General features: G+C 40.6%; 1 protein-coding gene across 3 annotated transcripts in view; it reads right to left on the minus strand.

Moving 5' to 3' along the window:
• Nucleotides 1–26,782, minus strand: part of fancl (FA complementation group L) — a 106,735-nt gene that overhangs the window by 48,443 nt on the left and 31,510 nt on the right. The window contains exons 3-7 of one of the 3 annotated variants that reach the window (XM_070889608.1): nucleotides 25,904–25,964; nucleotides 24,900–24,997; nucleotides 17,914–18,011; nucleotides 10,597–10,693; nucleotides 2,742–2,810 (exon numbers count right to left, since the gene is read on the minus strand). In XM_070889608.1, coding sequence (XP_070745709.1) covers nucleotides 2,742–2,810; nucleotides 10,597–10,693; nucleotides 17,914–18,011; nucleotides 24,900–24,997; nucleotides 25,904–25,964 — 423 coding nt within the window. The remainder of the gene's footprint in view (nucleotides 1–2,741; nucleotides 2,811–10,596; nucleotides 10,694–17,913; nucleotides 18,012–24,899; nucleotides 24,998–25,903; nucleotides 25,965–26,782) is intronic. The other 2 variants (XM_070889607.1, XM_070889609.1) reach the window with 2 other exon arrangements.

Consider the following 26,782-nt stretch of genomic DNA (forward strand, 5'->3'; position numbering starts at 1 on the left):
ACAGAAGAGGTGGGTAAAGTGGATAAGGAAATGGAGTTCATGCAATGTGTATAGGACTCCTTTCGAATCCAATATGTAAAAAGTCCAACAGGGGAGGATTCGCTATTGGATCTAGTAATGGAAAATGAACCAGAGCAGATAAGAGAATTAAAAGTAGGGGAACATCTAGGCAATGGTGACCATAATACAATACGCTTTATGATAATTGAGAAGGACTTAAGTATGACAAAAACCAGGGTAACAGATTGGAGAAAAGTTGATTTTGAGGGGCTGAGAATAGAACTTGGGAAAATAAAATGGGCAACAATATTGGCAAAAAACAATGTAGAACAGCAATGGGGAACATTTAAGACAATGTTCAACAGAGTGCAGGAACAATATATTCCATTAAAAGGAAATAACAAACTAAACACTAATGAGACTCCATGGAAAGAGGATAAGGAAAGAGACATACATTATGTACATAGACAGCAGGGAGATGTATAATAAAGGGATAATATGAAAAGATTAGGAGAGAAGTAAAAAAAAAAACAAAGAAGGCAAAGAGGAACAATGAAATTAAATTATCAAGGAACATAAAACAAAATAGTAAAATATTTTATAGGCACATCAATAAAAAAAGAAAGGTTGGGATGGGAATAGGGCCATTAAGGGATAGACAGGATAATACCACCGATAACAATAGAGAGATGGCAGAAATATTAAATAATTATTTTGCTTCAGTATTTACCAGGGAAATTGAACAGGTGGACATAACATTGGATGGTGAGATTAGTAAAGAGATAAGTACATTTAAAATAAAAAGAGGGGATTATATTAAATAAACTAATCAAATTCAAAGAGGATAAAACCCCTGGACTGGATGGATTGCATCCACGCATTTTTTTTTTAGATCTAGGGAAGAGATAGCAGAGACATTACTACGCAAATTTAATAATTCATTAGAAAAAGGTGTAGTGCCAGAGGACTGGCGGATAGCCAACATAAAACCGATATTTAAGGAGGGGGATAGAACATATCCAGGGAATTATAGACCAGTCAGCTGAACACTGGTGGTAGGAAAAATAATGGAATCCGTACTGAAGGAGAAAATAATAACAAATTGTCAGCCTGGATTTCAAAAGGGAAAGTCTTGCTTGACCAACCTCATTGAATTTTTGGAAGAGGTAACAGAGAGAGTAGACAATGGTAATGCAGTAGATGTAATTTATCTAGACTTTCAAAAAGCCTTCGATAAGGTACCCCATAATAGAATGATGAACAAGGTCAGTGAATGCAGAGTCAGGGGACAAGTAGCAGAATGGATAGCTAGCTGGCTTCAAGACAAAAAGCAGAGAGTAGGGGTAAAGGATAGCTATTCACAGTAGCATAAGGTGGGTAGTGGTGTTCCACAAGGATCAGTGCTGGGACCACTGTTTTCACAATTTATATTACCAATTTAGACTTTAGAATCAAAAACACAATTTCTAAATTTGCAGATAACACCAAATTAGGGGGGATAGTCAGTACTGAGGAGGATTGCAACAAATTACAGGAGGGCATTAATAAACTTGCAGAATGGGCATATAATTGGCAAATAAAGTTCAACACAGATAAATGTGAGGTATTACATTTTAGCAGGAGGAATAGTGAGGTCACTTATTACTTGGAGGGTGAAAGTCTCGGTACAGTAGAGGAACAAAGGGATCGCAGAGTATAAATACACAAATCGGTAAAAGTTGCGACACAGATTCGCAAGGCCACAAAAAAAAACATGCACTAGGGTTTATTTCTAGAGGTATAGAATTAAAAAGTAGGGAAGTTATGCTATACCTGTATCAAACCATGGTTAGACCACACAGAGTACTGCGTATGGTTCTGGTCGCCATATTATAAAAAGGATATAGAGGCATTGGAGAGGGTGCAGAGAAGATTTACAATGATGATACCAGAAATGTGAGGGTATATATAATCAAGAAAAGATAAACAGGCTGGGTCTCGTTTTTCTTGAAAAAATAAGGCGAGGGGTGACCTAATAGAGGTCTTTAAAATTATATAAGGTTTTGATAGAGTGGATACAGAGAAAATGTTTCCACTTGTGGGAAAGAGCATAACTAGAGGCCATCAATATAAGCTAGTCACCAAGAAATCCAATAGGGAATTCAGAAGAAAATTCTTCACCCAGAGTGGTGAGAATGTGGTACTCCCTACCACAGTGAGTGGTTGAAGCGAATAGTATAGATGTATTTAAGGGGAGGCTGGACAAGCGTATGAGGGAGAAGGGAATAGAGGGTTATGCGAATAGATTTAAAGGAGAAAAGACAGGAGGAGGCTTGAGTGGAGTATAAACGCCGGCAGGGACTGGTTGGGCCGAATGGCTTGTTTCCATGTTGTATATCTTATGTAAGGATGTGTACTTATCTTAACAGCAGATTCAGTTATGGCAAGGACAGTTTTAAAGTTGGCATAATCTACAAAGAAAGAACATTCACTTGACATGAATACTATGATATTACAAAAAAAGTACAAATAACAAAAATAAATAAGAGCAGGAGTAGGTCATTCGGCCCCTCAAGCCTGCTTCACCATTCAATAAGATCATAGCTGATCTTCTACCCATATCCCTCGATTCCCTTAGTATCCAAAAATGTATCAATCTCTATCTTGAACGTACTCAACGACTGAACATCCACAGCCCTCTGGAGTAAAGAACTCCAAAGATAAACAATAGTAAAAAAGCTATTACAGAATTTGACTAATACCTGTTGTGTCCAAGAAATCACAAATGGAACAGGAAAATCTGGAGAGCAGTCAGGTGGCTCCGCTGGATACTGAAGATAAAAAAGAAATCAAGTAAGAGCTAGTTTGCTAATGCCTTCAGGAGCCACAAACATGTAAATAATCAGGCCTCTGACTGGTGGCTTGACTGCAGCCATTAGGACAACAAGAGTTCCTCAGAACAAGCTTGTTTGTGGAAGATTTTTTTAAATGATATTGTAGTTGTCTCATAACCCATTAACCAGCAAGCATAGATTGGTTTTCAAACCTACTCACCGGCACGCATCTGCATATATTTTTGAACTGTATGACTCAAAGTGATAGACTTTCATTTTAGTTTGGTCAGGTTGTAGGGGAGGACGAAAACTCCTCATTTTACCCAGAAGGAAAAGAGCTGTGGGATCTGTCTGTGCTGCAGCAGGCCAGTGTCCTGGAAGGAACAGGGAACCCAAAACCAAATGTGGATTGAAACCGAGACGGTGTGGCCTTGGCAAGGCAATGATTGGACGGGGGAGGAAACCAGAGGGCCAATGGTGGGACAGAGTCAGCCCGAAGCAAGGGACTCCAAGCCAATGGGAGTGCCCTTGCTCGAAAACTTGGGACTGACTCATCACCGATACCGGGCTATTGTCTCCCCCACATTTACACTATGGAGGGATATTATGCAAGCCTTAAGAAAACTAGGGAACCCAAAACAAACCGATAGCCTACACAATGGCTACAGGAGGTCCACACCCTGCCAATTAACACCTAATCAACCCTTGATTAGGTTATCAGGGATGGCCAGTGGAAAAACCCCTGCAAAATCCAACACTGCTACATTTTTCAAAAATCACAAGCCCACCAATGGGAAGGATTTATTTCAGCACAAAAGTTTGGCTGGATAACTGGATACAAGAAGGGGTTTCTGCCCCGACAAGTTGTTCCGTTCTCGTGTTCCAGCAAGCAGTCAGCCTTTCGACACAGAAGGAAGACCAGTGTCCGAAGACAGAAGAAGCTAACCACCATCCCGAGACGGCATCAGTTCAGCCTCCTTTCGCTACTGGAGACTGAACCTTTTCTTTTTCCACAAGGATCTTTCCCTGAAAGCTGGACTCCGGTAGATCCACAGCAACAAGACGCAACAACCAAGTTTCCAAGAAAATCACAACCGAAAAAGTAACTTCAAGATCCTGAAGATAGCAAAAAAGAGAACCCCAAAACCGTGTTTTGACCTGGAAAGACTGTAAAGGCTGTGGTGAGTATAATCTCTGGTCCCCAGAATTCCCAACTCAGTTGGGTCAGGAAGGTGGGAGGTTGGGCATTGCACTGCTGTTAAACTTGTGTAAAAATTTTCGTTGTATCCGCTTAGAGGGATTTAGGGGGATTGTTTTGTTGGTATATTGCTGTTTGTTGAGATACACCTTGTCAAATAAATTGGAAGCTTAAAGTTTCTCTTGGAATCGCCGCGTCTCAGTTCTGTTGTATTACATTTCCTGATCGTGAATCTGGTGTCAGAACAGTGTAAGGGAAGCCAGGAGCGCCTCGAAAACGCTCAACTGTGTGCCACAGGCTAGGGAAGAAAGGGGTTAGGAGTGTTTGACACTCACAGGTGCCTCACAGGCTAATCATAAGCTGTGGGGACACACGAGTCTCAAAACCCCCTTCATAAGCTGTGGACACAGTCTCTCCAAGAGTGCTCTTGCAGCACTCAGGGTACCTCACAGGCCAGGAATAAGCTGTGAGGGCAGAAGCCCAGAGAGACACCCAAGGCACAACACTCCCCAGAACCCCTTACAAGGTTTCACACTGCTTTCTCTCTCTCTCTCTCTCTCTCTCACTCCACCCCCCTCCCACCCCAAAATCAGTAGACACCCAACAAGCGGTCATATATTCTACATTGGCAAATAAAATGTAATTCATTAAACATCCTTGCAAGACTTGAAAATAATGAATACAAGACTCAGTACATTGCATATCACAACAACCAGAATTTAAAAAAAAAATATATATATATATTTATATATATATATATATATATAAACGAGTGGGATAGAGCTCCACAATGTCGCAGTAGTTAGTACAGAACTATAAATAATGGAGATCTCACATATGGTTCTTGGTTTGTGCTGAGTTGGGTGATTTCAACCAAGGCAGAGCTGGGGCTTGACAATTGATCTCAGTATCCTTGATTTGTGTTGGGGCAAAAGAAATGCCAAGACTCCCAATACTATCGTGAGTTGTATTGGAAAGTGTACGTACACGATTAGACCAAGACAGACTGGGCTGAACTGCACTTCCCTGGTAGAGTAGTTGATAGCAGTACAACATTTAAAATTCTCAAGCAAGACTAGAGATTAGAAGTAATTCTAGCTTCCTCCTCCCACAGGACACTTGTCCATAGAATATACTCTCATTGAAAAGTCAAGATTATGGCCCAGAATTTGGAGTTGAAGGCTTCCCGCGGGCGGATGCCTTCGACCGCAAAAACTTCGACGAAAGTACCTGTTATTTTCAGAGTTTCCAAGACTTCTGGGCTACTACGCGAAGGCCTGCATTGAGGCCCACATATCCAGCAGCACATGGGCTTTGTACGCATCACTGGGATCACATGGGCTGGCCCAACCTATCAAAGTAGTGGTATTCCCATTCATATTTATGGTGATTATACCCCAAAAACACACAAGCACTTAAGATTAAAAAAAATTAAATCACATATTTAAAATTAATCAAAATGGAATTAATAAATTTAAAACAAAAATTAAATTTTTTGAAAAATAAATTTACATATTTTAAAGGGTCTAATAAATGAACTTATCTTATTTAATAGGATTTTAAATTATTGAAAAAATTGTATTATTCCGTACTTTAAAAGTCTTATGCTGATAAAAGCAGGCCTTATGCCTGCTTTTATCAGTCGTAAGCATTTTAAGGACATTCGCTGGACAGGAGTTAGGCAAATAGCCCAACTCTCCGCCCACGGAGGCCTTTTTCCTGGGGATTCATGCGACCGGTCAAGAGGATTCTTGACAGATTGCAAGTTCCGGGTTTAGGCGCATGCGCTTTGCATACCTAAACTCTGTACTTGCGCTGCAAAAATGGGGGCACGAATTCAGGGCCTATGTCTAGCTCCTAAAATTATAGCTTCCTGTTCTTAAATTTAAAAGCAGACAAGGGTCTAACTTGAGTACTTGCCTGAAAGTACACCGCTGAGTGCTGTTTTAACATAGAAAACTCAATCCAGCAGCTGGATTGCAAACTGATCCTGCCATCTTTGCCAATTATTTGTGGCTGAGGCATAGAAACAGGCACTGTAATACCAAATTAGGTCCTGCTGGTCCCAATCAACTTAAAGCTGAGATGTGACAATGCAATGATAAGTTTCTGCACCCAAGTCTTAGAAGTGCAGTGAAATAGCCACTCCAGAAAGGACAGTTTTTTTAAATGACATTTTTAAGAACTGCATGCTGCACATGTAAACACTCGAGAAGGAAAGACTGTAAGAGTAGGGATAACCATCCGTGGCTAACTAAGGAAATAAGGGATGGTATCAAATTGAAAACAAGGGCATACAATGTGGCCAAGACTAGTGGGAGGCCAGAGGATTGAGAAACTTTTAAAAGCCAGCAAAGAACGACTAAAAAAATGAGAGAGGGGGAAGATAGATTATGAAAGTAAACTAGCACGGAATATAAAAAGAGATAGTAAGAGTTTCTACAGGTACATAAAAAGGAAGTGTGGCTAAAGTAAATGTTGGTCCCCTAGAGGATGAGACCAGGGAATTAATAATGGAGAACAGGGAAATAGCAGAGACGTTGAACAAATATTTTGTATCGGTCTTCACGGTAGAAGACACTAAAAGCATCCCAGTCGTGAATAATCAAGAAGCAATAGGGAGGGAGGAACTTAATGCAATCACTATCACAAAATAAGTAGTTCTCAGTAAAATAATGAGACTAAAAGCAGACAAGTCCCTGGGACTTGATGGTTTACATCTGAGGGTCTTAAAAGAAGTGGCTGCAGAGATAGTGGATGCAGTGGTTGTAATCTACCAAAATTCGCTGGATTCTGGGGCGGTCCCAGCAGATTGGAAAACCGCAAATATAATGCCCCTATTTAAAAAAGGAGGCAGACAAAAAGCAGGAAACTATAGACCAGTTAGCATAACATCTGCCATTGGGAAAATGCTGATGTCCATTATTAAGGAAGCAGTAGCGGGACATTTGGAAAAGCATAATTCAATCAAGCAGAGTAAGCAAGGTTTTATGAAAGTGAAATCATGTTTGACAAATTTGCTGGAATTCTTTGAGGAGGTAATGAGCAGAATGGATAAGGGAGAACCATTGGATGTGGTGTATTTGGATTTCCAGAAGGCATTGGATAAGGTGCCACATAAAAGGTTACCGCAGAAGATAAAAGTTCACGGGGTTGGGGGTAATACATTAGCATGGATGGAGGATTGGCTAACTAACAGAAAACAGAGTGTCAGGATAAATGGGTCATTTTCCAGTTGGCAAACAGTAACTAGTGGGGTGCCGCAAGGATTGGTGCTGGGGCCTCAATATTTACATTCTATATCAATGACTTGGATGAAGGGACAGAGTGTAATGTAGCCAAGTTTGCTGATGATACAAAATGGGTGGCAAAGCAAATTGTGAGGAGGACACAAAAAATCTGCAAAGGGATATAGACTGGCTAAGTGAGTGGGCAAAAATTTGGCAGATGGAGCATAATGTGGGAAAATATGAGGTTATCCACTTTGTCAGAAAAAAATAGAAAAGCAAATTATAATTTAAATGGAGAAAAATTGCAAAGTGCTTCAGTACAGCGGGACCTGGGGATCCTTATGCATGAAACACAAAAAGTGAGTATGCAGGTACAGCAAGTAATCAGGAAGGCAAATGTAATGTTGGCCTTTATTGCAAGGGGTGTAGAGTATAAAAGCAGCGAAGTCCTCCTACAACTGTACAGGGTATTGGTGAGGCCACACCTGGAGTACTGCGTACAGTTTTGGTCTCCGTATTTAAGGAAGGATATACTTGCATTGGAGGCTGTTCAGAGTAGGTTCACTAGGTTGATTCCAGAGATGAGGGGGTTGGATTATGAAGATAGGTTGAGTAAGTTGGGCCTATACTCATTGGAGTTCAGAAGAATGAGAGGTGATCTTATCGAAACATATAAGATAATGAGGGGGCTCGACAAGGTGGATGCAGAGAGGATATTTCCACTCATAGGGGAAACTAAAGCTAAGGGATGTAGTCTCAGAATAAGGGGCTGCCCATTTAAAACTGAGATGAGGAGGAATTTCTTCTCCGAGGGTTGTGAATCTATGGAATTCTCTGCCTCTGAGAGCTATGGTGGCTGGGTCATTGAATATATTTAAGGTGGAGACAGACAGATTTTTGAATGATAAAGGAATAAAGGATTATGGGGAGCAGGCAGGGAAGTGGAACTGAGTCCATGATTAGATCAGCCATAATCTTATTGAATGGTGGAGCAGGCTCAAGGGGCCAGGTGGCCTCCTCCTGCTCCTATCTCTTATGTTCTCATGTTTTTATAAGACCATTGTAGGTAAACATCCCTTAACGGAAGAAGATTACTATACCCATAGAGAACAATTTAACCCAGAGTTAAAATAGTTTGTATGATCTTCAAAAGAAATTGTGAATTTTCTCTGCCAATTTATCTCTTCTGTTCTGAAACCTTGGATTCCTTGCTAGGGGACAGTTATAGGGACACTTTCCCCCCTCCGGTATCTAGTATAAATGGTCATTATTCAGCCGCAATCCTTCACATGAGTATCTGCCAGAGATTTGAGTATGAGGCAATCATAGATTAACACAATAAAGTCCTTGACACATGCAGATTTCCAATGAGTATAGTGATCAGAAGCGGTCACTCAGACATATTTGCCCCTTCCTAACTTATGGGTGCCGAGGGCAATTGTAGTGTCCATACTGCTAGCCTGGCTGGATTTAACTAACTCAGCCTAGATTGGGTATCAAGCTTGGGATCTTCTTGCTCTGTATGGTTCAGGTATTCACTGCATTATCTTGCTGAGCCATCAGGGGATCCTTTTGGTTTGTTCTAGTAAAGTGATTGAACATTTAAGTCCAAGATCTCCCATCCAGATGGCCTCATTTCACAGGCTTGCTGCAGGGCTTTTTTTTTTACTTTTTAAGAAATAGTATCTTGTTGCTCAAAAATATTTTTTTTCCCTAAACAAACATTTTGCAATACAAATATACATGCACATGCCCACATTTTTAAAACAACGTTCACATGATATCAGTCCGTATATCCAATCAGACCTCTTTATTTACCAACCCAGTATGATTATTCCCTCCATAAGTACCTTCATGTTCTGTTTGAAGTTGAAGCCATCCACACCAGCTATTTTTTAAAATCCAACTGCTCCAGTACTCATTTTACTATTGGAAATCCTCAACCATTTTGAAAGATATCTAAATATTACGAGTTTCAAAGCCAATAAGCTTTCTATTTCCTTTTCAGTGTTCATCCAGGCAAGGATCATTTGGGAAACAAGCACATGTTCCTCCTACATTTGTGGTAGAACTGCTATTTGCTTCTCAGAATATACTTTTACACATTTTTGAGTGTCACTGCATATTTACATGGAATTATTAATTTTCTCAAAAAAACAAACAGACAACAGCAAATGGGACCAGTCTGCAGTATTTTTTATATAAAAACCTAGATCGAAATGTTAGCAAGTTTAACACACTTTGCCGCAATCAAATCTCTAATGCAAAGTGACATTATATTTCCCTTCCAGTACATGATGTGAATCCTATTTGTTAGCTATCAAGTTTCAATGTCACCTGCCACAAGGTTTACATATTAGCACTCTGGCGTCATGCTTCATAGCCAAGTTTCAATGACAGAGACACGACTAAATGACAAATAAGAGTTATTAGTTAATGCACTCCAGTACTCAAGAGGTTGAAATCTTTTAGTTCATGAAGACACGTATGTATTACAAGATAACTGATAAGTTCACCGTCTTTTCTTCTCCCAGTCTGAACACTGCCAGCTTGTCAATCGTGGACAGAGACTTTACCTTCAAAATATTTTCTTGAAGAGTATAGAGTTGCTGCCTTTTAAATCAACAAGGAATACTTAAAATATAACATGAAAAATTATGAAACAACCTATTGTAGTAGAGGTAAGCAAAGTACCCTGGCCTACACAAATATGTCAATTTTAGGGTGGGGTGGGGAGGGGGCTGGGACAACCCGAGGCCTGGTACTACCCTCATGTTACTAATGAGGTACTACTACTACTTCAGGAGCCTTTTCTCAAACCTGTTTCGATATATTACTTTGCAAGGCATGGCATATGTAAATAATATTCACTCTCAAAGCAGAGGTACCAACTGCTGCATTTTAGATATTTATAAATTATTCAGGGTTTTTTTTTTAAAAAAGTACCTAAATTAAAAATCCCTGTAAATATGTATATTGTTGTCCCTTAAATATTTCTTCTACTAATTCTTCTGGAAGTTAATTCCGAATAATAATTGCTCACACTACATACAATTGTTTGTGAGATCTTAATGGTGTTTCTGCTAAAAGTTAGCATCAAATTATTAAGACTAACTTAAGTTATACAGAGTAGTTGCAGTGATTGGCTAAAGCATCAACTATCCCCCAAAAATAAATGCAGTTGTGAATCAGAGCATTTCATTTCATGGGTTTCAAACCTCAAACTCTAGATCCAAGTTGCCATAGTAAATAAATTCATCTCCCTATATCTGATATTGATTTTTTTTAATATACAAAATTACTGTTCAAAAGAAATCGCAACACTATATCTATGAATCCATTATCAGTTCCTCACCTTTGATTTTAATTTAATTGTGATCATATGCTCTCGACCCGCAGAATCCTCAGCCTTCAGCTTAATGGTCCTGAACTCTGCATCCATATAAGCAAGTCTGAGAAGAAAATATATGAAAGGTTTATGAAATCAAAGTCTACTAGTGATTTGATGTGTTTGCTTTACTCCTATTAATCTGAAACTAATATCAAAAAGACAAGGTCTTGAGTGCCAAGCATTTCTCCTGTCACAGATTTACTGCTGTTAATACACCAGTCTGCTGTTTAATGTGGTCGTATATCACACAGTTATTTACGACCTGTGTCAAGGCTCACGCTGTGGTCAGTGAGCACCATGTTTCAGTTTTCCATCATGGGAACCTTTGGCACACACAGCAGGTTCCTGTCAGCCTTTACTTATGTACACATAAAACTTCCTGTCAGGCCTTTGATCAATTTTTGCAGTTTTATACTGTGTTAGGCCAGGCGCGATGTTTTTTTAGCCCATAAAAATTATTAGTTTTTAATCTGCTCCTTCTCATTAAATCCTTCGTCCTGCCAACTATTACCATTTTCAATGAAACCCATCATTTGTGCATGTGCTGCTTCTCTAAATTCTTGCATCACAAATTGTGTACAATTCTAAACAGGAAGCTCATTAATGTCATTTAAATCAGAGACCACCACAAAATCTATAAACCTGTTCTAGCAGGACATTCAATTGCTTATATTGGTATTTGTTAATCAATCAATTACAAATTTTCTTCACAACAGTTAGCCAAGTAATTACAGTTTAAGAAATTTACTGTCCCATGTGATATGGCATCAAGCCAAACCGACCAGTAGGGTCCCTCATTTAACCTTTATCTGGGCTGAATGGCTGACCTTGGTCACAACGGTAAAGTCACTGCAATCAGCCTTAGCCTCCTTTGGCCAAGGAGGAAGAAGTACAAATTTGTCAAAGACCCTGCTGCTGATCGTTAGCCACTGACATCTGATGGAAAGTATATGGTCACCAGGTAAGAACAGGATTGGGCTCAGCTGCAATTACTTCCATGGGAAATTCCACAGGGGGGGTTTCCAGTTTCCCACCATAATGTGCCACTGGTGGAACCAAGTAAATGAGGGAGATCTGGTTATGTCTGTTCTCCACCATTTCCGCATTGCCTCGCAAGGAGCAGAACACTCTTGACCCTTACACGGCAAATGACGGGTTAGGGGCAGTGACTCCCCAAACAGGAGTTCCTGCTCCCAGCCCTAGATGGGGACCCAGCATGTACGTGGTGACCTGTATGCCAAGAGGGGAGGCACAACAGTCTCCACATGAGCACATCTGGGCACCCCCAGTAGAGTTCAGGTCTGGCAAAAAGCCCGGACTTCAAAAGAAGACAATTTAATTTTGTTTTTAAATTGAGAGTTGGGCCAACTCACTGGGGTTGAGATTGGTAAGGTGGGGAAAAATATGTGGGAAACCATCCCCACCCAACCAAACATGTGAGCAGCCACCCAAACTTCCTGACATATGGGGCAGCTAGGTGCTACAGAAGCAATTGTGCCCACCAGCCCATGCCCAAATAGTGTACCCTCCCATTGACCATGCAAACTCCGGCAGATGTCAGTGTTGTGGAGGGCACCGCCGGGTGCGATCCCACTACAATCAGCAGGAGTGTCACCCGTAGAATTTTGGGGCCATTAGGTTATTTCTGCTGTCATACTAAAAAAAAATTGGCATTTGGGTGAGGTAGTGGTGGGGAGGAGGAGGCATGCTTCACAGTATCCAAACACGAGTCATTGTCTTCAATGGAGAAGGGGAGCAAATGGAAAAAAATTGATTATATTTTCTGATGTTTACTACTTATCTGTTCTCACAAAAGATCAACAAATGATGATATGTACTAATTAAAAATTGAGATCCAAGGATAAATTCACCAATCCCAAATTCCCAGTTGGGGCTGCACTCAAAAAGGAACACTGGTAGCAGAATTAGCACTGCAATGTTGATGGTACAGTCTCCAACCCATACATCCTTTAGGAATGACTCCCAGTTAGATGCATTGGATCAGTGAATTTATCCTATAGAGAACAGATTATTTGAAACCACCTAAATACATCAAAGCATTTCTTGGGCAGCGCCAAGATATTTAAAAATAACAGTGGCATGTGTGGATTCCCAAATGGAATGTTTCTGTACTTAAATGAATTCTGCCAATATACCTGCTTGCCTCATGGTTGCAACATTTTTGTTGGGGTAAAAAAAAAAGGCTCAATTCCCTCCCTCACCTGCCTTATTTTTCAGTAACTTCTTCTCTCTTCACTTCCACCCACCGCCTTATTTAGGTACATCCTCACAAATCTCACCAAGGTGGTTGCTGAGAGCACAGGAAGACGCGGGGAGATTATATTGGGGCGACGGACATGTCAGAGATTTTTCATAGCTCAACATAAGCTCTAGCGACCCGGTTTCAGCAATTAAATAACTTTGCACTAAAATGTTGTACATTTGTGACAGTCACAGATTGTGTGTTGAGCTTCGGTGGAAATTTTGGGGATAAAATGTTGAGATGACGCAGCCTTTGTGTTCCTGCTTTAAGTGTGGATTTCAGTCTAAAGTATAAGCAACTATTACATTGCTCATCTAGTCATAAACTTGTGAAGTGCCATCAGCCTAGTCACATCTGTCCAATCTGTAGAGGGTGTCTCGGGTATGGAGCCTGTACAACATCATCCTGCACACCCTTAATCTATACGAAATGCAGGAAGAGGAGCTGTTTTATGAGGGAAAAAACTTACAAGGGATATACTACTTGCAAAGCTAATGTCGAAAGTTTTTGTGAATATATTAATGTAAATATTGAGAGTGGTAATAGGGAATGTGGGGCCATTAAAGACAGATGCAGGTGAGACTATAAAATCGACAAGAAGAGAAAGGTGGACTTGTTTAATGAGTACTTTGTATCAGTTTACACTGTGGAGGAAAGGAATAAAGCATTAGAAATACAAGCAAATCCAAAATAACTGTAGAGGAGGAACTTACTGGATTTAAAACAAGTAAAAAAAAAAAAAGAGTAAATAATGGGACTTAAGAGAGACAACACTCCAGAAGCAGAGTTTCCAGCCCAGGGTATTAAAATAAATAGTTGAGGAAATTCCCAATGTAGTATTGATTTAAAAAAACATTTTTTAAAGCCCTCTAGATTTGGGAATTCTGCCTTTAGATTGGAAAACTGTAAATGTCACTCCATTATTTAAGAAGGGAGAAACCACAAAACTATCTGGGTCAGAGTGACTGAGCACTTGGCCATGTATAAGCTGATCAAAGAGATGAATTTGTGAAGGGTAGGTCATGTCTGACTAATCTAATTGAATTTTTTTTTTTTTTTTTTGGAGGTCAATAACATGGTGGATATGGATGTGGTCCATATGAAGGCATTTAATAAGGTTCCGCACAAGAGTTTATTAGCAAAAACAAAAGCATACAGAATTGGAGGCAACACTGACATCGGTTGGGAAGTAGGAGGCAGAGTAGGGATAAATGGAATATTCTCTGATTAGTGGGATGTGACAAATGATGTTTCCCAGGGATCTGTATATAATGGATGAAAGAATAGAGAAATGTATATCCAAGTCTACAGATGACACTAAGTTAGGAGGCACAGTAAATTGTGTAGATGGAAGCAGGAAGTTACAATGGGGCACACAAATTAAAAGAGTAGGCACATCTGTAACAGATGCAGTTCAATGTGGCAAAATTTGAGGTCATCCATTTTAAATCCAAGAAAGACAAATCGGAATATTTTCTTAATGGCAAGAGACTAGGAACTGTGGAGGACTAAAGAACTTTGGGTATCCATGTACACAGATCACAAAAAGCTAGTGGGCAGCTTAAAAAAAAAGTAATCAAAAATATTAATTGAATGTCGGCCTGTTCTTTCAAGGGGGCTGAAATACAGAGGGGAGGAAGTGATGCTTCAGTTGTACAAAGCCTTGATCAGACCTCAGCTGGAGTACCACTTTCCGTTTTGTGAACCGCACTTCAGAATGGATATATTGGCCTCGAAGGGATACAGCACAAATTCAGCAGAATGATACCGGGACTTAATGGGTTAAATTTCAGAATAGGTTGAATAAAACTTGGCTTGTATTGTCCTGAGTTTATAAAGATAAGAGGTAATGTTATTGAGGTGTTTATAATGATAAAAGGATTAGATAAGATAGTGAAACTATTTCCTCTCGTGGAGGAATCTAACAAGGGGCCATAAACCTAAAATCAGAACTAGGATATTTGGGAGTGAAATCAGGAAGCCCTTTTTGACTCAAAGGTTAGTGAAAATCTAAAAGGCTGTAAGTGCTGAGTCAATCAAAATTTTCAAGACTGAGATTGATAGATTTAGTTAGGCAAGGGTATTAGGGGATGTAGATCAAAGGCAGTCAAATGGAGTTGAGGTACAGATCAGCCATAATCTGATTGAATGATGGAATTGGCTCAAAAGGCTGAATTGCCTACTCCTGTTCCCACATTCCTACATAGGTCTTACAATAAGACAGCAAACATCCATTTTCATGTTTAACAATCAAAATGCTATGGTTAGAAATGCTAGAAATTCTAGCAGTTGTTGCATTTATCTCTTGGGCAAACTCATATGACTCTGCCTGGAGAAAATTCTAGCCACTGATCTCTAATTATTGGAGTCTGACTTTGACCCCTTCTTGTAGTCAGATGTGTTTACAGCTTTCCATTCAAATGTCAAGACTAGTTGACAGGGACAGTTGAAACATGAGCTTGTTTTAGCTCTAACAATATGTGTGAAGCTGGAGTGAACTGCATCTTGTTGCTGCACTGCTATCATGTAGTGTGGTTCTACTGCCAAACCGGAAGCTGGGCTGGTCCTGGGAAAGACTGTTTAGAGGGAAGTTGAAGGCTGCGGTTTCAGTGTTGAGGGAATTTGGAATTTTCAGTTGAACTGATTGCTGTGGTGTTTCTTATCAAATAGTCTCACCTTGATTTCTAATCTCGCAAACAGATTACACTACTTAGAACTGCAAGGATATTCTGCAACTTCTTGTTCACATCATAACTTCATCCACCAGCTGCTTAGCTTCAGTAAATTCACCTTATTCAGAATGTGGTTTATGAAGAGATTCAGTCCTCAGTCATAATTGGCTAGTTGCATGGCTGCATAAAAGTTCTCAGATAGCTATCTCCTCAGCTTATGCACAGCAGGAAATAGGCCTTCCTGTGCACTTAGGACTGGAGTTTTACACATGCATTCTGTAGTTTGTGTTTAACTGTAATATTGAATTTCCCATTTTATTGCTCGATTGTAGTGCTATAAACTGATGTACCAATTTACCAAATGAGCAAAACTTTTCCTTTTAATCAAGAGGCACTTAAAAGGATAACCAGAATCAAATATAATGTTGAATGAGGTATTCAGCTTACATTAAGATTCATAAAAGAAAGAAATGTTTGCGTGCCAGAAACAGTACACTTCACTAGAAAGCAAAAAAAGTTAGAGCCATCTGTGTGCACCTCCCAATATCCAGATCAGCAATGACTTTTCAAAAGCAAAGACCAAATGGTCTGGCAGCAATAAGTGTCGAAAATCTGGATGAGGAGACTAGGACAGCACTGAGGAACACTACAGTGAGTGCTAAAGACTGTGGGATCATTTGGGTCAGCACAACAGAATTGTTGTGGGATAGTTGACACCTCTGCTGCAAGCATGTACTCTGGTCACATGGGGGGGATGATTTCCATCTGTCGATCGCACCGTTTTTCAGTGTGAACAGGAAAAAAAAAACGTACAAAAATTTCCAAATAGAAAATTGAACCGAAGTCGCACTGGAGATCGAACCAATGCAATGTTTGAGCAAGTTATAATTTATGCAGCCAGTGCTCCCACCCAAAATAGGCAAGAGCTAAATATTAATATGCAAGTCGGAGCTCTGCACTGGTTCAAGGATCCAAATGCCATTTTGGTTGTCACCAGATTTGCAATTACCTGTTCTACAGCCCACAAACCATGGGTTCTATAATTCAGGAGTGTGTAATTTCCTGCTTTATTAAAAAGGGATCCTCTGCTGTACTCAGGTAAAGTTCGGCTCGTGGAATATTGTGGGTTTTGGCTACTGCAACTGCTGGTGCTGTCTCTACACCATTGACAACTGGAGTCCTTCTGGCAACCCACTTTGGCCTTTATTAGGATCCTAGTACAAGTTCCATTGTGGCTGTAGGTGGAGGAGCAGCAGCAGGAATGGGCACACAGAACTACAGTTGCAGGGACAGCAGGCAGAGGAGGAGAGCTTGTAGGAATCCTCACCCTCTCAGACCCAGGTTCTCAGAGCAGAACTGCAACAAGAGGCTGCACTTCTTTAACAGTCATGTACAGCATTAGTCTCCCAGTCCTTTCATCCTGCAATGAACTGCATCCATCCAAAGACCAACATTGGTATTACTGTTAACAAGCATTGCAGAGTCACCAGATAATCCCAGAACACACCCTGCACACCAACATTTTGAAAAACATTGTAATTTTCAAATTACATAAACATATCACAATACTAATGCTCACCTGTGAAAAACATTAGAGCGTGTCTTATGTGCATCCTTAGCTAATCTAATGCTCCTACGAGATGCTACGAACATAGGAACAAGAGTTTGCCATTCATCCCCTCAAGCCTGTTCCACCAGTTAGATATGTACCTCAATTCCATTTACCCACCTTTGCTCTATATCCCTCAATACACTTACTCAACAAAAATCTATCAATATCTGTCTTGAAAATTTCAATTGACCCAGCATCCACAACCCTTTGGGGGAGCAAGTTCCATATTTCCACTATCTGATGAAAAAGACCTTTCTGACTTGAGTGAAATAGTCTGGCTTTAATATTATTTAGCCCTCTTGTTCTGGATTCCCCCACCAAAAGAAATAGTTTCTTTTTAGCTATCTTATCAAATCTTTTATCAATTTAAACACCTCGATTAGATCTGCCCACGCCTCCAGTGGCTGCAGCAGCATGGACAAGATAGCAGGCAGATTGTTGCAATTTAACCGCTAGTAATGCAGTTCCTGAACCACCAGAGGACATGCAAAGGCCAAGAGATATTCTTCCTGAGAAGGGTGGAGAGGTACTACGTTCTAAAAAGGCACAGTTGAGATCAGGCATCAGCAGCGCTGAGGCATATATATCCATACACAGACACTGCTCTTTTATAACTATCCACATACAGTATTTAAATAATGACAAAGTTTTACAAGAGCAATTATGAAATTCTAAAAAAGTCATAAGTTTGTGTGAACTCAATGATAATTGAATTGAAAGAAAGTACTACTTACTTATCCCAACCCAAACTTTCAATTTCTTTAATAAGCTGTGCATAATACTGTGGAGGAGGAGGAGCTTGTAGGTCATGTTTGTTTCTTAATGCAATTTCCTAAAAAAATGAGAAATTATTGCTGAGTAATTGTCTACAGCAGATCCTGAAAGTGCAGTGCACTATACCGGCAGAATGACTAAGATAGTATCGAAGTTGAGACTATTATGTTTTTGCTATGGGCTTTTCATCAAATGAAGCAGACACTGGAATTTGCCACCTGCATGTTTGATGAGCTTCATTATTTCTCAAGACAGGTCAACAACATCAGCACAGTAACTCTCAAGGAAAATGAGCACTATAATGATTTAACCAAGTCAGCAAGTGGTCTTGCTGTAGAGGGAAGCACCGGCAGAAACATTTGTTGAACAATACAGAACCGGTTTGATGCCTTCCAAGAAAGAAGAGCTGAGGTGAGCAACTATGAAGTAGAAACCTTTAAAAGATAAAAATGGTGGATGGTACCTCATGTAGTATGTTAGACCTCCAAGCACAGGATCAGAGATCAAATTACAGTCTTGGCAACCTTCAGGGAGTGACTTCAGTTCTTGATTTGACTGCTAGATGGCATACTTTGCAGCAACACTGCAGCTAATCTTAAGGTGGTCTCAAAGAAAACTGGCAGGGCCAGCCCCATTTCACATTAGGCAGCATATGTGCCAACCTACAAAACAGCTGACAGCTCTAAAAAGTTGACAACTCAAAAAAAAACAGGCACAACTGAAAAATACTAGAGGGGCATGACTGACAACTTGCATTCATATCGTGCCTTTAAATGTCCCAAGGCGCTTCATAGGAGTTATCAAATAAAATTTGACACTGAGGCAGTTAAGCAGAAATTAGGACAGGTGTGCAAAAGATTAGTCAAAGGAGTAGGTTTTAAGGAGAGTCTGAAAGGAGTAAAGAAAGGTAGAGAGGCGGAGAGGTTTAGAGCGGGAATTCTAGAGCTTAGCGCCAAGGCAGCTAAAGACATGGTCACCAATAGTGGAGCTCTGAAAATCCGGGATGTGCAAGAGGCCAGAATTGGAGGAGTGCAGATATCACTATGGATTGTAGGGTTGGAGGAGATTACAGAGATATGGAGGGACGAGGCCATGGAAGGACTTGAAAACAAGGTTGAGAATTTTTTAAATCGAGGCATTACCGGACCAGGAACCAATGTAGATCTGCAAACACAGAGATGATGAGTGAAAAGGACTTGGTGAGAGTTAGGATATGGGCATCAGAGTTTTGGATTAGCTCAATGTTAGAGGGTGCAAGGTGGGACGACGGCCAGGAGAGAATAGGCCAGTCTTGGAGGTAACAAAGACATGGATGAGGGTTTTCGCAAGAAGCTTGAGGCAGAGGTGGAGTTAGGGGATGTTATGGAGGTGGAAATAGGCAATCTTGGTGATGGAGAGGGTATGTGGTCAGCAGCTCAGCTCGGGGACAAATATGACGGCTAGCTTGCAAATGGTCAGGTTTAGCCTCAGACAGGGGCCAAGGAGAAGGTTGAAGTCAGTGGCTAGGGTATGGAGTTTGTGGCGGGAAGCTAAGATAATGGCTTCAGTCTTCCTAATATTTAATTGGAGGAAATTTCTGCTCTTCCAATACTGGACCAAGGCCAATACTTCAAAACAACTGAATATTTAAATTCCTCTATTACTTTGTATTTGAACATTTTTTCTGAAAACTAATGCCCTCATGTATGACATGCAAAATGAAGTATAGTAGTTACAATGGGAATGTAGTGGGACATGAACCAGTCATAAGCTAAGCTGTAGCTATAAATAATTGTGTAATAAGGGGGATAAATGAAGTACATAAAAGTGTAATTTCTGCAGCAGTGGAATAAGACATTTTTGAAGAAGAAAGTGAGCTTTGATGGTTTAAGACTCAATTCCTATGGAGCTTCGAGTGCATGCAGCTCCAGGAAATTTAGATTTTTGACACTTTTTGGTTCATTTTCCAGCAATTTGAAGTGAGGTGATTCAGCATTTGGAGCGAAACAATTATGCTTCAATGGTTATGTTTTAAATTGTACTTGTTAGGAGTCACAATTGACATAATTTTTTTTTGTATCAGATGGTAATATTTAAATAAGTATTGACTTAAAATTTAAATGGTTAGAGCACAAACATTTTTGAAATCTGACAAAGCACACTTGTCAGTGTAAGGAATTGCAGTGTACATGCCTTGCCATTATAATTCTTTTTATGCCTCAACTTGTACTGTTGAAATATGTGACCTCAATGTTTGATTGATGTTGTTGGAGTAAACTGGTTATCAGCACTCTCTGGGGTAGATCTGGTCTCTGTGCGATAGTGTAAAATGGGCGATAGAGAATTGGCAGCCCGTTTTACATCTCTCGCGATTTTTATTTTCATTGACTTCAACAGAAATAAAAATTGGGAGATGTAAAATGGGCTGCCATTGAGTGCCTGATTAAGTTTCCTTTTTAAAGATCTTCTCACTGTACACCGTTACTCTAGTTTAACTGTTCCACACAATCAGCAGGTTTATCTTCACCTAACCTACATGGTTTTAAACTCAAACATCCACCTGAAGTGACGCTGCATCAGCCTATGCTCCCAATATTTTGTTTAAATGAATACAAAGACTTTAAGAACATTGCAAGCGTTAAAGGGATGTTTAAGTGAATGGCTGAAGTTTTAGGAGCATCGTTGCGACAAGTAAAAAAGCAATATACTTTTCTTGAAAAATGTAATTGTACGAGACAAAATTGATTAATTTTCAAACGATTGCTGCCAGTGTAGCTGCTACAGTAAGTTATGCATCTTTTGTATGTAGCATTGTTCATTCTTCCAATTAAATGAAGCTCCATAATCATGGGTAAGTCAAGCAGGGAGGGTCACAAGGGACGACTACAGTTTCAAGGAGGTTTGTTCCACAACGTGTAACACTCCTGGCTCATGGAATAGATAAGACAGCCTATCCACGTGGCCATCGCTAACTCTTTAAAAAAGAAACTCAAGTACAAGGTCAAGAGAAACTAGAAAGCCCACTTTAAAAATGCAAATTACTGGTTTAAAAAAAAAAGTGCTGTTCCAAAATGTGTTCTACACTACGGAATAATTATTCAAAGCATATTTGTGATCCTGACTGAGCCTTCTGGGCGAGGCATTACACAACCGAGGGAAAAGAGGAAAGAAAAAACATTTGCTGTGTAAATTCTGGGCCACCTAGCAGCTAGTTATAAAGTATCTTTGGCAAAAACTTCAAAGCAGATCACCAGCTGTTAATCAGATTAATATTTTATATCATACGCATGTGGCAAATTTAACTTTTTGAAGAATTTAAACAGTTGGCCGACTTTATTAGCAACCTCCGTTCCATTTTACTAGTGATTTTTGCTACACATTTCCAGCTTTGGCTGCCACGACCAAATGTTATTCTTCGATTGCTCCTTCTGCAGTAGTCAGTTGCAGCTGGAAGTACCACCCACTCATCATACTTGGGAGTCAGGAAAAGACAGTGCGCTCCTTCAATCACTGAGCTTTTCCAACATGTGATCATAATACAAAAAATCTTTGTGTGCATGACATATGGATTATTCACCAGTTCATTCCTGCTCATTTCAGATGTTGCAAGAGCTGCAAGTACTCATTTTTAAAAGAGGCACCTGATTTATATTTTACACAAGCCAATGTTCAGAAATAAAAGCAATTTTCACTTTTAACTGGATTGATACCTGCATAGTCCCTTGGGGTTTAATTTGGTTAGGCTCATCCTGTTATTATAGCAAGCTTTAAAGGTTTGCAATGGCACATTTTGCAGATTCTTCGAACAATTAAAGTATTCTAATTTTGCTTGTTGTGCTTGTACACTGAATATTTTAAATGCCCATCCTCCTGCACCTCCACCCCAAATTAAAAGAAAATTTCCTTCCGTTACTCACTTGAAATGTCTCAGTTTTTTAACCTTTTTGTTTGACTACTCTACATTAAAAAGACTTACATTAATTTAATTTAAGTTGCTTGCATTTTAAATATTTTTTCTCTCAATAATTAAAATTTATTCATATCATCATCATCATCATAGGCAATCCCTCGGAATCGAGGAAGACTTGCTTCCAATCTTAACACGAGTTCTTAAGTGGCTGAACAGTCCAAAACGAGAGCCACTGTCTCTGTCACAGGTGGGACAGATGGTCGTTGAGGGAAAGGGTGGGTGGGACTAGTTTGCCGCGCGCTCTTTCCGCTGCCTGCGCTTGATTTCTGCATGTTCTCGGTGACGAGACTCGAGGAGCTCAGCGCCCTCCCGGATGCACTTCCTCCACTTAGGGCGGTTTTTGGCCAGGGACTCCCAAGTGTCAGTGGGGATGTTGCACTTTATCAGGGAGGCTTTGAGGGTGTCCTTGTAACGTTTTCTCTGCCCACCTTTGACTCGTTTGCCGTGAAGGAGTTCCGAGTAGGGCGCTTGCTTTGGGAGTCTCGTGTCTGGCATGCGAACTATGTGACCTGCCTAGCGGAGCTGATCAAGTGTGGCCAGTGCTACAATACTGGGGATGTTGGCCTGGTCGAGGACGCTAACATTGGTGCATCTGTCTTCCTAAGGGATTTGTAGGATCTTGCAGAGACACAATTGGTGGTATTTCTCCAGCAACTTGAGGTGTCGACTGTACATGGTCCATGTCTCTGAGCCATACAGGAGGGCGGGTATTACTACAGCCCTATAGACCATGAGCTTGGTGGCAGTTTTGAGGGCCTGGTCTTCAAACACTCTCTTACTCAGGTGGCCGAAGGCTGCACTGGCGCGGTGTTGGATCTCGTCGTCAATGCCTGCTCTTGTTGATAGGAGGCTCCCGAGATAAGGGAAGTGGTCCACATTGGCCAGGGCTGCGCCGTGGATCTTGATGACTATGGGGCAGTGCTGTGTGGCGAGGACAAGCTGGTGGAGGACCTTTATCTTACTGATTTTTAGCGTAAGGCCCATGCTTTCGTACACCTCAGTAAATACGTCGACTATGTCCTGGAGTTCAGCCTGTGTGTGTGCACAGATGCAGGCGTCGTCCGCGTACTGTAGCTCAATGCCAGAGGCTGGGGGGACCTTGGATCTGGCCTGGAGATGGCGCAGGTTGAACAGGTTCCCACTGGTTCTGAAGTTTAGTTCCACTCCCAGCGGGGAGCTTGACGACTGTGAGATGGAGCATGGCAGCGAGGAAGATTGAGAAGAGGGTTGGGGCGATGACGCAGCCCTGCTGGACCCCAGTCCGGACGTGGATTGGGTCTGTGATGAATCTGTTGGCAAGGATCACAATCGGCATGTCGTCGTGGAGCTGGTGGAGGATGGTGACGTACTTTTGGGGGCATCTAAAACGGAGGAGGACGCTCCATAGACCTCGTGGTAGACAGTGTCAAAGGCCTTTGTAAGGTCGAAGAAGGCCATGTATAAGGGCTGGCGCTGTTCCCTGCATTTAACTGCAGCTGTCGCGCTGCAAAAATCGTGTCCGTTGTGCCCTGTAGAGGACGAAATCCGCACTGCGACACCGGGAGGAGCTCCTCGGCCACAGGGAGAAGACGGTTGAGGAGGACTCTAGCGACGACTTTCCCAGTGGCTGAGAACAGGGAGATTCCTCTGTAGTTGCCGCAGTCGGACTTGTCCCCTTTTTTAAAGATGGTCACGATCACTGCATCTCTGAGATCTCCCAGCATGCTCTCCTCCCTCCAGATGAGAGAGATGAGGTCATGTATTCGCACCAGTAGTGCCTCTCCACCATACTTCAGTGCCTGAGCAGGGATTCCATCCGCTCCTGTAGCCTTGTTGTTTTTTTAGCTGTCTTATGGCTTTTTCTACCTCGTGCAGTGTTGGGGTCTCACTGAGGTGGTGATGGGTAGCATGCTGCGGGATGGAGTCGAGAACACTCGAGTCAAAGGCAGAGTCTTGATTGAGGAGATCTTCAAAGTGTTCCTTCTAGCGGGCCCTGACTGCCTCGGTGTCCTTCATGAGTGTTTCCCTGTTCTTGGCCAGCAGCTGGGTGGGACCTTGGATGTTTGGACCGAAGGTGGCCTTGACTGCGATGAAGAATCCTCACACATCATGGCTGTCAGTCAGCTGCTGTATCTCCTGTGCTTTCTCCATCCACCACCTGTTCTTTAGGTCCCGGGTTTTTTGTTGGACCTCAGCCATGAGCTGTCTGTAATGCTGCTTTGGTACTCCCAAGTTGGGTTGTTGTTTATGGCTCAGAAATTCCCTGCGCTTGCGATCTATTAGCTCGTGAATCTCCTGATCATAAGCTGATCTCTCTCAAACTCAAAAAACCTTACATGATTGAGAAATTAGGGATGACCTTCCATAGAATTGAAGTCTCCCTCAACATCTTTTTGTATCAGGAAAGAAGATGTGATGACAAAAATAGTGGCTTACACCCAGTGAAAACAGAGTGCTCTAGCCAGAGAAATACAAAACTATTTGTAAGTCAAACAAGAATGTTTAATGTGATGAAAGTTGTCACTTCATTGCCAGGGTTGCTTCCCTCCCCCTTTAAAATGTACTTTTAAAGATTAAAATGTGAAAAAAATTCTGGAATATGTCATCCCTTTCTCCCACCGTGACAATGTACCTGTAAAACTTCTTTCCAGGAATGATAAGCTGGATATATTTCAAGACTGGAAGCTATGATAACATAGCAAAAGCTAGCATCAGATTTAAAAAGGGCTGGGGTTTTCTTTTTAAATACAATAATAATTTTCTGGCTTAGCTGTACTTTTTAATAAAATTTCTATCCCCAAAGTTGTACAGTGAAATATAACCAGGAAATGTAACAAAACCTTGAATTAGACTAGTATTTATACTCTGCTCTCAAAGGTGGAACTAAAAACCGGAGTTATTTTTGGCTGGAGTGTAGAATCGATTAATCAAGCTGTTGAAAAAATAAACATAATGAAAGAATGCAGATTTATGGAGCTGTATGCTTTAAGCACCACTCCTTACAGTGCTTTTACTCACCAAAACAGTCTTAAATTCCAACATAAAACTGACCAGGTCAGAGCAGTGTTGCAGTCTCTGGTGGAGGAAAGTAAAATGGTCAAATGTTCTTCTGGTAACTGTTGGGGCAATATATTAATTACATCAGAAGTCAAATCCAGAGTAGATTATAAACAGCCAAAATATGAGAGAGCTTCTCGCCTATTCCATACACATTTTATAGCCATGATTGGGGAGGGGGGGGGGAAATTAAATAAGAAAAATAGCAGTAATACCCTCCTGGTTTCCAATGCCTTCATAAACAGAAATTAATTACAACATTTGTACTAGCCAGTTGACAGGCTTAGTTAAACATAGTTGCTCGCCTGAACAGAAGGGGATAGACATCTTTACGCAGAAATAGCACTGCTGTCTCAGGGCTATGAACTCCCGACTTCGGATTTGGACTAATCCTTGAACATAAATAGGGACCCATGCGAACTGAAAAGAGCCTCCTGGACAACTCTAGTGGAATCTAAGCTACAAGTATATATAAGGCTACATTCATTTATTATGCTGATAAATAATGTCAAGAAACGTTGGAAGATGAACCATAAATGCCACATGCCACTTCTGGCTAGAACACTGACCACGTGGTTTCATTGTTCAGTCCAAGTAACAGATCTAATCATCAACGTTGTGTGTTTAAGTTGCTAGTCTACTTTGATTCACTATATAAAACATTCTCTACATCTGAGCCTTAATTTGCAACAGGATAGAAAGCGTGGCAGGCACAATTAAATGTAGCCCTAGAAATACTCTAACTGAACCTGCCATCGGCTGATGACTCCTCATGTTTATTAAAATTGCTGCTGCTCTCGGTCTTAATATTAACAAAATGTTGATTTTATTTTTAAAAGTCTATTTATCTCCCCTTTCTCATTCAGCAAGGTAAACCACATTCAAATAGATTTTTACTGTTCAGACACAATTTATAACAGTCTCTAAATTTTTATTACTACTGAAGCCATTACTTTGCACATTACCTGTTTCACAATGTGCTGGTATCCACGCAAGGCTTGTTTTAACTGCCAACTGCACTGAAGTCTTCAACAGATTAAAAACATAAAAATAAAATGATACAAACGTTGTCATTTACAAGTTATAAATGCAGAGTTTGAAAGAAATATACCAGGGTGCAGGCCTCACCACTTGGCTAAGGAGTAGCCAATGTTGGTAACTGCTTAAAAGCATTATCAGTGTGTAGTAAGAGGAAGCTTACAACAGTAATAATAGTCAAGAAAATTACCTCTGGAACTTGACCTGCTGAATTTGAATTCGTTAAAACATATTTAAGTCCTTAAATGGGCAGGCTGGAGTATTATTTTAAAACTATTCTTAAGTAGAATTTACTGCATTTGGAAACTCTACAAGGTTGTCAATCAAATTTTGATAATCTGTGTAACCTCAATTGAAATAACTTAACATTTAAGTCCAAAATCAGCCAATAAAATACACCTACTACTGTAGTGTCGTGTTACAGTACCTGATTCCCCAAAGTTACTGGAAAATAAGTCTTCCATCTTGGACTGAATGGGATTCTATTCCATATTTCACAGCTAACGCACGCTTCAAGCTCATTCATTACTTCATCTAGTCTACTGAAACTAGCGTTTTCAAAATTATATACAAGCCTAGTCACCTTTCATACAATATTTAATTGGAATAATATTCATTCTGTCAGTAGTGAACGTTGTAACTGTAGTATCTCTCATGAATATCCATCGATTTTCTTCTTTCTCATTGGCTGTTTTCAAATTAGTTATTTTTTACTTTCATTATTCACCAATCGTATTCCACAAAGATTCCCCGCTGAAGGCTTCTGCCCAATCAAATTGCAAGAAAAATGATTCTCCAAGTTCCTA

This window comes from Pristiophorus japonicus, chromosome 9, assembly GCF_044704955.1.
Source record: "Pristiophorus japonicus isolate sPriJap1 chromosome 9, sPriJap1.hap1, whole genome shotgun sequence".
NCBI classification, from domain to species: domain Eukaryota; kingdom Metazoa; phylum Chordata; class Chondrichthyes; family Pristiophoridae; genus Pristiophorus; species Pristiophorus japonicus.